General features: G+C 45.1%; 1 protein-coding gene across 1 annotated transcript in view; it reads right to left on the reverse strand.

Moving 5' to 3' along the window:
- LOC134225479 (small conductance calcium-activated potassium channel protein) overlaps positions 1–12,592 on the reverse strand; it is a 634,818-nt gene that overhangs the window by 218,892 nt on the left and 403,334 nt on the right. Inside the window, exons 2-3 of the mRNA XM_062705584.1 lie at positions 3,628–3,764; positions 3,078–3,306 (exon numbers count right to left, since the gene is read on the reverse strand). Of these exons, the coding sequence (XP_062561568.1) occupies positions 3,078–3,306; positions 3,628–3,725 (327 nt within the window). The 5' untranslated portion in view covers positions 3,726–3,764. The remainder of the gene's footprint in view (positions 1–3,077; positions 3,307–3,627; positions 3,765–12,592) is intronic.

Genomic DNA, 12,592 nt, shown 5'->3' on the forward strand with positions numbered 1-12,592 from the left:
TAAAGCTGTTCATAGTTATGCCTAAAGTTCATGGCGTTAAGAATTATTGCGCATACTGGGCAAACGCGCGCATGGCAAATAGGTGACGACCAATTCTGGGGAATGGTGCATTCTGGGGATTGGTACATTCTGGCGAATGGCTTTCTGGGGAATGGTGCATTCTGGCAAACGACTTTCTGGGGAATGGTCCATTCTGGCAAATTGATTCTGGCAAAAGGCCTTCTGGCAAATGACTTTCTTTCGAATGTCATACAACCAATTACATATTCCATTTCATTAATCCCGGCAAACACCTACTTTTAAGAAGGGATAACATCCACCATTGCATTAATCCGGGCAAGTGCCTGCTTTTAAAGAAGGAATCACATCCACCATTACCCAAATCCGGGCAAGCCCCAATTTTTTAAAAAGGGATCACATCCACCATTGCCTTAATCCGGGCAAGCGCCTGCTTTTTAAACAAGGGATCACATTCACCATTGCCTTAATCCGGGCAAGCGCCTTCTTTTAAAGAAGGGATCATACCCACCATTGCTTTAATCCGGCAAACATCTATTTAAAAGAAAGGATCGCATCCGCCATTGCCTTAATCCGGACAAGCGGCTATACCTGACTTATGTATGTTTTCTTCGAAAGTATTACGTCTTTTCAATTCTATTATCGACCGGTGTTATATTCCTCCCTAGAAAACAATTGAAAAAGAACAAAAAAGCAAAATTATGAAAAATGACCCTTATGCCAAATGGCCAAATGACACTCTCTTTTGACGCTGTTCACAGTTATGTTATGGCATTATGAATTATTGCGCATACTGGGCAAACACGCGCATGGCCTATTCGACCAAATGACCTATTCGACAAAATAACCTATTCGGCCAAATGATTGAATTGAGCCCGAGTGGCCCATGAGCCCCGAAAATATCATTTCCATCATAGTTTTGTGTTTTGACTTAATTTTGTAAATGGCCACTTTTTCCGTGGATAACTGACCCCAACAGATTTTGGACTAATTCTGTTACCGTACTGAGGACTGAACCAAATCCAATCTGAATAAAAAATTTTGATCCTTCCGAATCAAATGCAACTTGTGGCGACGGAATCGGTCATGGAAAGTGGTTTTTACAGCAGTTGAAAACCCTTAAAAACAGAAGTCAGACGATATTGTTTTTGAATACTCGGCTTAACAACCAAAAGTAAGCAAGTCGTCTGGTGGCATAATTTTGGTTAGAGCTTCAACATATGAAGATTTACATCGATAAATGTGCTCAACCACAACATATTAGGCTATGGTTCTTAATGTGGAGCTGAAATTGATACTCACTGAAATTTACTCATATACTCACAGCAACGCTTCTTACCAGAAGCACAAAACTGACCCGAAATACTTGTGTAGTGTAGTGACGGGATGATATTTTATACACATTTGTAGTCAAATGATAAACGCACCTCACAACAAGAAGGCGAAAACAATTCAAAAGGCACATTAGGCTTGCATGTTCCGATATTTCCGAAAATACGAAGCTATTTTTTGTAAATAAGGCTGGATTCCAAAAATATTTGCATAAAAGCAGAAACTACGACAGCATAAAACCATTTTTGTCAGGTCTTAGTCATTATTTTTAGACAAAATCAAAGCTTTGCCGTTGATTCTCTTTTCTCTATATTAGCAGAAACTACGACATTTTTCGGGTCTTAGTCATTATTCTTAGACAAAAACATAGCTTTGCCATAGATTCTCTTTTGTCTTATCTATTGAAAATCACTTTGGACTGTGTTTAAGGGTATGCGATAATACATTTTCTCCATGCGAAACGAAACGGAACGAAATTTAAAATATCTATGTTAATTCGAAACGAAACGAAATCTGGGTCCATTTAATTCGAAATTTTACGAAACGAAACGAAATTTTATTTTTTTTCCACGGAATTTTTGTTGAATTGTTTATGTAGTAATAGAAGAAGCAGGTTATGGAAGCGGTTTCAAAGGAATTTATCGTGAAGCTGAATATGATCAGTTTATATCAGTTTGCAATTCTTCTTCAAAAACAATCAGCACGAGCTATCAAAGGTTCGATAGCGAATCCGATCATCGACCGATCCACTTCAGAGGTGGCTAACCATCTGAAATTTGTATATCTCTCGCTTAGGATCATTCTGTCAAAGGTACAATAAAGTAGTGGAATTAAATGGAATACAGTCGACTCTCTACATCTTGATGTTCTATATCTCGATCTCTCTCTATGTCGATGGTATCCTCAGTCCCTTCAATGTACATATATTTGGGCTTTCTACATCTCGATCTATCTCGATATGTCTCTATATCGAGGTGTTTTGATCATATTTTCAGGATTCACTCTCCTTAAGTCCATGTGTTCAAATTTTTAGACTACTAGACCATCTTTGGACAATAACAAACACATAAACAACAGGAAACGACATTTGTTTTGTTATCGTTTTTCATAGCAGCGAGCTTTTTTGGATCTACCTAGATCCCATTTAAATTTTCCTTCCATTCCTCGATCTCTCCCTATCTCGATGGTCCCTTCAATATCGAGATGTGGAGGGGCGACTGTAGTACTAACTCGTCTTATGACAAGATTTTAAAGGTAATAAAATTTGAAAATAACGTCTATGATTTTTTTCTGCGGCGCAGCCGAAGTTTTTAGTAATTTGAAGTATTATATTAGTTCAATTTAGTTTAGAAATTCCGCGGAATTCCGTCAAAAGCTACTTTTTTATGGCGAAATTTATGTAAATTAACGCGGAATTTCGTTTCGGACCACCTGAAACGAAATTTTTCGAAATACCGCATATGCTTAACTGTGTTACTGTGCCAATTGTATCTAGGTACCTGCCGAATGGATAAGCGATGGTCTGTCAGTCCTGACGTGCCAAATTTATATCGCATCGACCTCCGTTGGCACGAAACTCGCTCATCATAAATGGAACTCCGGACGGGAGCCACGTTTCACTCATCGCATGCATCCTTCACCATACAAGTATTTGTGGATATCAGAAATCGACCCCCACCCGTTATGAAATTCAACATCCCACGAAATCAAAATGGAATTAGACTCACCTTAGTATATACACCAGCGCTACTTAATTCATTTTCTATCACCATCACAATAATTCCGAACATACCCATGACGAGGGCGTAATCACTGATTCGTTTCCGCTTCTCGAACAGAGCTTTCCGCCGCCCGAGCCGGTATCCGACATTGGGTTTGTGCTTTTGACCTGGACCACCTTGCACTGAGCCGGGACCTTTACAGACGCCGCCACCCAGGCCTCGCTCCTCCATGTACCTTGATGATAACATTCATTAATGTTGTTATTGCTCCTTGGTTGGGGAAAAGTGTTTATGTTGTGATTTTTTTTTTGGTTGGTTGGTTTTGGTTCAGGGTTTGGCTCACGTTGCCGAGAGATTAGTATTCAGCCGCGCCGTTCCACCTCGTCATGTTGAGCATGATATTTTGTAGCACCATCAGCGTGAGGTTGCTTCGCGTCGGTGGAGGGGGCACGTTGCGGGGTTTATTGGTAGGTTCATTTGGGATTCACACGGAAGGACAACACTATTTACGGAAGGATACACAGGTGGGAACACACACACGGACTGGGATAATTACCTGGGATACTCTGAGTGTACGCCCACCAGCGCGATACCGGCTTCTTCTGTGCATGCAGCCGATACTGTTTCCCGATTTCCGGCGCACGGTGTTTTCATCGATCCAGGAATCGACAGCGTGGATACGGGCTTTCGGAGCTGTGGAAGAGAACGAGAAGAAGGGATTTTTTTTATTAACACCATTTATCAAAATCTGACGCTGTTTTCGGCATGTGACATTCAAGAGAAATGTGTTATTCATTATGTAGTAGCGCTGAAAATCTGAATGATTCGAAAAAGAAAAACCTGTTATGAAGTTCAGTGCAGATGTACAGTGTACATGAAATCGAAATTTTTCACAACTTTCATGCAAAATTTAGACTTAATTAGACATGGTTTAGAGGTGCTTCTAATAGATCAAAGTTTTTATTTTTTCCTCATTTGGATCGATTTTTTTTTCGATACCAAATAATTTTTAAAAGCATGAAACATCTAGATGTTATCCTGGTATTTTTTTTGGAAATTATATTTCAAATATTTATTTAAATATTTCAATCAAAATAACATTGGACCTCAAAGTAACATAACCCAAATGGAGGATAAGTTCTCTACTTCAATGGTAAATTAAAAATATTTTTAAATTCAAATTGGAGTGGAATTCAAATTTGTCGAAATTTATAACCAGCACTTTGCTTGGCATGCGAATTCCGATTATCCCGCTCTGATTGGGACAAATTTGTCATTTAATTGACATGTATTTCGATGTGGTCTGATATATTATTCGGTTCCATATGCTTATAATCAGCGTATATTGGAATGCAATAAAGCTGAAGATAATTGACTGAAATATTTTCAGCATTACTTTGAGCTAATTGCATATATGAAAGAAATTTTCAATTAGAGTAGCAAATGAAGCATTGATTCAAATTCATGCAAAGGCATTTGGAAAGCTTCTACTTATTAATTATGAAAATGTTCAAAGTTGAAAGTTTCTGTGAGCTACAGAGTCAGGAAAATCATACATGGAACTGCGTAAATGCTGCCCGGATAAAGTTTGCATTCTTCCCTTTCTTTGGTTAGTAGTAGATTTGGCACAAACTCAACATGAAACAAAAGACAACGATGTTCTTTGGTGGCGTTTTGCGATAGCTCGTGATGTGATGAGCTCAAGTGGAAAATGCTCCCAAAATCGGATTCATCGCACTTAATCTCATTCCGACAGCTTCAGTGGAAGACGGGGAAACCTCCTAAGCCGACATGAGTCGAGATTGTCTTCAATTTCCACAGTCCCATCGGAATAAACGGGTGGCTTGTTCTATCGAGAGCAACCTAACACGTGTTTAATACCGACGCTGTTGGCATCGATGCAGCAGGGGTTGAACCAGACTGTAGTACATGCATGCGTTCGGGCAGGCCTATGTCAGAAGTGGCGAACAAATGGCTTGGCACGATGTTATTGAATTTCCAGCACCGGTTAGGCAACTGGAGCGGAGCTACTGACAAGCCAAAGTGAAAGATACTGAGATAGCAAGGATGAAAAAATGCTCATTTTGCCATTGATGTTTTTGGGGAAATTTCGAAACAAGCGATGTTTGTAGGGTTTTACTTCGCAACCAATGCTGGTCTTTCAGCTGGTGTCGAGAATGTAGTTTTGGTTTAAAAAAATCTCGCCTATCTCTCCTAATCAATATGAGAAACCAAAGCATTGTCTTCCACTCTGAAGTGATTAATACATTATATGAAAATCTATAAATTAAATACACAATAAATTCGAAAGTGCATCACTCAGCTTCAATCCGTCTAAGGTCATAAATGAAGTTGACACTTCGTTTGCAATCTGAATACTTAGTTTCGAGTAGTCAAGCGTTTCACGTATCAGCCTAATCAGTTTCGCCGGAGAACCATGTTCAGACATTATCTGCCACAGCTCATTCCTTTTCACTGAATTGTACGCTGCTTTGAAATCAGTGAACAGATGGTGAATCTGCAAGTAGTGCTCCCGGAATTTATCAAGGATCTTCCACAGGTTACTCTGCACAGACTGCTCTTCTTTCGTTGTTTGCTGTGGCCACGAATTCGGATGCTCGTATAGAAATTTTGGAACTTGGAATCAGCGACTGCTGGAGGTGATATCGGGACCTTTGCCCCACTTTGTGGCTTCGTCAGCGACATTCATATGCGATGGCACCCATCGCCATTCATCGACCTGCGTGAGATCGTGGATTTCTGTCAACTTGAATGCGACAAATTGCCAATATTTCCTGGGATCTGCCCGCAACCAAGAGAGAAAGGTGCAGGAATCACTCCAGAACGTTTTGCGACTGATTGGAAGTGTGTGGTACTCAAATACGGATTTCGGGCACCGAGAACGGCAGCTGACAACTCCAGCCTGAGAATCGACAGCAGTTTCAGAGCGCCATATATGCTGCACAAACATTTTGCCATGGAAAACGAAGATGGCTACCAGTCCGATGGGGTCGAAGATGCTCATCACAGTGCGCAGAACTTCTCGTTTGGTTGGAACAGTGCATTCGAAAGGAGAGCCTGGATTTCTTCTCGGAACACACCTTGGAAAACAAAGACATCCGCTTCAGGCTTCCAGACCATTCCGAGAACGCGTTCGTAAGCGTCCGACCTGTCAATCTAAACTTTTTCCACCACTGGCTGTTCCTCGACCTGTGTGAGAACGTAACTGGAGTTCGACAGCCAATTTCGAATAAGGAATCCGGCCTTGGAGTGCAATAACATGACCTGTTCAGCTAGCTCAACTGCTTCCTGCTCGGAGTCCACGCTGCACAGAAGATCGTCCACATAATGGCGTTTCGTGATTGCCTCCGCTGCCCACAGAAACTCTTCGGAAAACTCTTCGGCGTTCCGATTTTTGAAGAATTAAGCTGCAGAAGGTGAGCAGGTGGAGCCGAACGTTGCTACGTCCATGACGAACACCTCGAAGGGCTAGGAGGGATCGTCCCGCCACAGGAACAGCTGTGCCGATCTGTCCTCAGACCGAATCAAGATCTGGTGGAACATCTCACAGATGTCAGCGCTGATGGCCACCTCAAACTAGCAAAACGAAGACAGAACTGCCGGAAGCGGTACGAGCAAGTCCGGACCAGCAAGAAGAGCAGAATTGAACGAGTGCCCTTGGACTTTAGCGGCCGCATCCCACACTAATCGAACCTTGTTCGGCTTCCTTGGGTTTGTAACGACGTTCAACGGCAGAAACCAGGTCCGCTTGGGGTCGAAACTGGCAAATTCCTCCGGACTAGCTTTATGTGCGTATCCCTTGGCTTGGTATTGTGTAATCTGGATCTTCACGTTGTCGTATAGGTCGGGCCTTGATGCTAGGCGGCGCTCGAGACAGCGGAACCGCTTTTCCGCCATGGGCCGACTATTCGGGAATTCCACGTGGTCGCACTTCCACAGCAAGCCGGTCTGGAACCTCCCTGATTGATTGATTGATTGTAGTCTCTTCCAGAATTTGACGGGCACGTCGATCATCGTCGCTCTCTTTCGTGGAAGTTACAGCACCCGCACTTTCCAAAGCAAAGAACCCCTTCACTAGGTCGTGGAGCTCTTGATCGGGCGAACGAACGGTAATGTGAAACAGCTGATGGGTGGACTGGACCACTCCGCCGCACGTGCTTCCATAGACTGCCAGCCCAGCCTGGTTTTGGCTGCGATCGGACTGCCTCTAATTCCTTCCCTTTTTTCCGTGCTGCCATCACAAACGAATTATCAAAGCTGATCAGGATCGTGGGAAAGGCGGTCGCGTAGCTTTGGACAGGTAGTCCTTGCAGATGGGGAAATTGCTTGGAAAGTTCACTGAAGTCCAATGACTGGGCTGGAAGGTTGAGACTCTTCACGGTATGTACTTACCCGAAATCTGCAACTTTATCAGATGTGATTCGTCTTCCACCCGCTCAACTCCACTGGTCCACTGCAAGCAGAGGGGATGTACGTTGCCGGTCACGCCAAGTTCTGCAGCTACCTTCGCTTCCACCAGAGTTCTAGATGAGCCGTCGTCGGCGCACGGCGTGATTGTTTTGCCATTCCCGTGTAGCGACAACGGGAGAATCCGGAACAGGACGGTTTGCTTTGGCTGACGATGAACGGTAACTGTGCTTGTAGTTGCTGGGCTTTCGGTTGCTCGAGTTTGCTTGTCTTGCATGGGAATCTGCCATGAGAATCCAAACAACGACAACAGAGGAACCGCTCCTGAACTAATTTCCAGCAATCTTCGAGAGTCATTTTGCAGAAGCTGTAGCAATCCTTGATTTTGTGACCGTCCTTCTGGCAGGCTACACTCGGCTTCGACTTGTTCTCCTTGTGATTGGTTGCTGCACAAGGTTCCACTGCCTTCTCCTCAGAAGTCTGTATAAACATCTTCTCCTTCGTCTTCGGTTTTTCTTGCTTGCCATGTTCATCTGCTTCACAAAGAAACGTCACCTCACTGGCGGCTGTCGCAATCTGGTCCATGTCGTTGTAGGTCCATGTAGGTCCAAACGTAGTAAGATCGGCGTACACATGTTGGCGCTTGAAGAGTGACCAGTTTAGCTTGAGTGTGGCTGGAAATTTACTCACCAACTCCTAAAGCAACAAGGGATTCGAAAGCTGATCGTGAAAACCCGCTGCTTGGAGGTGGCTACAAAAGTTTTTGCACGCCAAACCAAAACCGATCAGGCTTTCCAGGTGTTCAGGCTTGGGGGTTGGCGTTGCACGTAGCTTGGAGAGTAGCGAGTTGATGACCTGCTCTGGATGTACGTATAGAGTTCTTAACGTGTCGATTATCAGCGGCACGGATGTAGGATGCATCAGATGGCTTCGAACAGCCTCCAACGCGTTTCCTTTGAGGCACCGCTGCAACCGCATAAGGTTTCCGCCATCGGAATAGCCACACATGTCGGTCGTATTTTGATAGCAGCTCAGGAACAACGGCCACAGGAAGCTCTCTGGGCACGACGTGTCTAGCGGCGAGTTGCTGTGAGGTTGGGCCACCGAATAGTTGTCGGCGGGGAACACCGTGGGCGACGGACAGATTAGCGACGTTGGGAACAGATGTGGGAACCATCGATGACTTAATTGGAGACAATCGAGATGAAACTGTATACTCGGAGGGGGAGTAGATTGAGCTTGAGGTGTACTCATATGCGCAGGAACAAATGGTAGAATGGGGGGAAGTAAGCATGGTCCGGTGGCCGGAGGGAGTGTTTTATTCATTTGTTTCATTCATTTGCTCGGGTCGAAAGATATACATCGACCGAGCTTGCAACATTCAGTTGCGGTGCGAATGTGGTAGTAGTATTGGAGCACGTTTGACTTACCGAGCTGGTGACCCTGGTGTTACCGTCGGTGGTCGGAAAATCGTAGGCAACGTTGCGCGCTAGCCGAGGAACATTCACCGTTGATGATTGCGTCGGCTGGAATCGCCGAGCTTCGTCCGGAATTTGATCTGGATCCTGACTTTGATGGGGTGTCTTGGTCATCAGCCGCTTCCTGGATACTGTCCGCCCGTTTTTGCAGCTCGCTCAGCTGCTCCATTAAGCCCTCCGGTGTATGTGTTGGCGAGATGGAAAAATTCACTACAGTCGGCAACGGATGATGATCCGTCGGTAGCGTTATGAAGCCACCTACGGCTCCCTCACAATCGGTTGTGCTGTTTACAGCAGTCGTTTGTTTGTTGTTCTTAGCTAGCAAATGTGCGAGCCAACGACGAGTTGGGACAAACGATGAGCCAGTAGCATGCGGTATCTTCGATGTGACTTGATCCACTGGGTTCGTGTTGATTGATAGCGATTGCATGTCAGGGCACACTCGATACATCCGTGATCATGGCACTAGTTGTATCTGGAATCGCTGGAGTCACATCCTTGGGAGTTGTGCCGGTCCGGGACTGAGTAACCACGGGAATCACTGGTGGTCCGGTGGTGGTACTGGTAGTCGGGACTAACTGGCTCTGCACCCACTCGTGAGTCCTCTGCGAACTGCCATGGGAAGATCGACGAGTTTTGCCGCTACTGCTACCTTCTCCATCCTCAAGCTGGGCCTGAAGGATTTCATACTTTCTGGCGAGGAAATAACCGCAATATTCTGCGTGCTCTTTGTTTCGATATTGAAATCGTTTTATTTTTCGTTGCGGTGATTATTCTCCGCAATGGAAACTGATGACAAAGGCGGGGGTGATTCACAATTCGAAATTTCGGACGATGATTACATTCCATCCCCGGAATACGAGCAATTTAATGAGCGAAGTTTTCCACCACAAAGCGAACATAGCACCGAAACCGGCTCAACTGCTGCTGAAGCTGTTTTGCACAAACAGGTCAACAACTCAAATTCTCCTGGAAATTTTAACCTGCCTTCTCCTGATCCTATGGATACTAACCAGGTAAGTGGATCAACACCCCCGGCGACCCCCCGTCTAAAAGCGTACCGCCCGGATCTAAGGGCCCATTTCTGGTTTTCTTTCGCCCAAAGGTAAACCGCTAAACAAATTGCGAATCGAAAGAGATCTGGCAAAATCGTTTCAGGGCATTATTGAAGTGAATGCCCCAAGTCGTAATAAGTTACGAATCACTGTAAGTGATCGTGAACAGGCCAACAGAATTGCTGCCTGCGAGCTCTTTCGATGGGAATATCACGTATACATCGCAAGCAGTGAAGTCGAGATTGCAGGAGTGGTCACCGAGCCGTTTCTAACATGTGCTGACATCAAGACTGGTACTGGGGGGTTTAAAAATCGAGCGGTCCCAACAGTTCAGATTCAGACAAATGAATTACGTGTCAGAAGATGGCACCAAAAAAAACCGACTGATTCGTATCGTGTGACCTTTTCTGGGTCTGCCCTTCCTGACCACCTTGTTCTAGGGAAACTTCGATTACCAGTGCGCCTCTATATACCGACCGTAATGCACTGTAAAAAGTGCCAGCAGATTGGTCACACAGAGACCTACTGCTGCAATAAACCACGGTGTAGCAAATGCGGTGAGCAGCATGCCGAGGGTCTCTGCAGTAAACAGCCGAAGTGTACCTGCTGTGGCGAAGCTCCGCATGAACTCACTGCGTGTGCTCGGTATAAAGAGAGGGCGCTCAATGAAACAGCGGTCGAGGCGATCCTATGCAGAAATGCTGAAGACGCTTGCCCCAGCCGCTGTTCCATCAACCCGTTCTATCGCCAGCTCAAATGTCTTCTCTTCCCTGCCCTTAGATGATCAAGGCTCAGACTCTGGGGACGGTGAAGAATACACTGTCATCGAAACAGGGACAAAAAGAAAGCGAGCAAGGTGCAGGCCAAAACGCCAGCACGCTTTTCAAGATGTTCCTGTCGTTGACCGGAGTACTCGACCCTCCCCTGGAAAATTAGCAAGTGGTGGGAAACCCCAAAAAAATATCTTATGGGGTTCAAGTTTGCGGCTGGCAATTTCCCGCCACTTCCGGGAACATCTAAAACCCCAGCTGTTCCAGTTTTTTGCCCAAAAAGCTTACATCAGCAACAAAATCATCAGGCGGTTCAACATAACCATGTTGAGGTACCCGATAAAATGACTCTTTCTGGGATTGTGGATTTCATCTTCAATACTCTAGAAATCTCTCCCGCAGTGAGAAACATTATCATCATGATAATCTCACTGATGAAACCCTTATTGAAGCAATTGATTTCAAAATGGCCTGTTCTTGATTCAATCTTATCCCTCGATGACTAATTTAACCAACGAGGTCGGGGATAAGATCGTAATCCTGCGGTGGAACTGTAGGAGTATTTAAAAAAAACCTGGATCCGTTTAAGTTTTTAGTTCACAGCTCATGCTGTGACGCATTTGCTCTTAGTGAAACATGGCTTTCTCCAGACTCTCTTTCCACGATTTCAACATTATTCGCCTAGATCGAGAAGATGGATATGGAGGGTGCTCTTGGGGATCAACAAGCTCCACTCCTTTTACAGAATAGATCTTCCCTCGTTGACAGGCACTGAGGTAGTCGCATGTCATGTCACCATACGAGGGAAAAGCCTCAGCATAGCCTCTGTGTATATACCGCCGAATGCTTCTATGCGTCGCAGAGATCTTAACGAAATCTGCTCCGCTATGCCTGAGCCACGGTTGATTCTAGGAGACTTTAACTCGTGACAACCGTTCTTCGTTGATTTACGACATCTGCGACTACTTCAACATGACATATTTAAATAACGGAGAAGCCACACGTGTGGCACCTTCAGGACCCGTAAGTAGAATTGACCTCTCAATCCTCTCGATTTCACTAACATTGGATTGTACGTGGAAAGTAATTCAAGATCCCCATGGTAGTGATCACTTGCCTATCGAAATCTCAATCACCAATGGATCGTATCAGTCTCGCCAGATTGACGTTGCGTACGACCTCACGAAACACATTGACTGGGGAAGATACACCGAGGCGATCATCGTCGGTGAGCATTCGGTCGATATTCTTCCTCCGCTGGAAGAATACCAGTTTCTCTCCGGGCTAATCCTGGACAGTGCAGTTCAATCACAGCGTCGATCTATACCGAGATCTCAAATACGTCGCCGTCCGCCTTCTCCTCTTTGGTGGGATGAAGAGTGTACCAAAGTCTATCGGGAAAAGTCCGACGCGTTCAAGGACTATCGAAAGCGTGGTACTCGAGATAATTACGATCGTTATGCCTCTCTTGAACGTAAGTTTAAGAGTCTTGCGAATGCTAAGAAACGCGGTTATTGGCGCCATTTTGTTGATGGTCTTTCGCGCGAAACGTCGATGGAAACACTTTGGGCCGTCGGGAGAAGAATGCGTAACGCGTCATCGATTAACGAAGATAGGGAAAGTTCCCCTCGATGGATCTTTGCTTTCGCCAGAAAAGTGTGTCCGGATCCCGTCCCAATTCAACGGTTTGCACGCGAAGCAACCTCCGGTCGACACGAGATGGACGCCCAATTTTCGATGGTTGATTTCTCACTTGCTCTCCTTTCATGTAATAATACCGCTCCAGGAAT

This window comes from Armigeres subalbatus, chromosome 3 (assembly GCF_024139115.2).
Source record: "Armigeres subalbatus isolate Guangzhou_Male chromosome 3, GZ_Asu_2, whole genome shotgun sequence".
In the NCBI taxonomy this organism is placed as follows: domain Eukaryota; kingdom Metazoa; phylum Arthropoda; class Insecta; order Diptera; family Culicidae; genus Armigeres; species Armigeres subalbatus.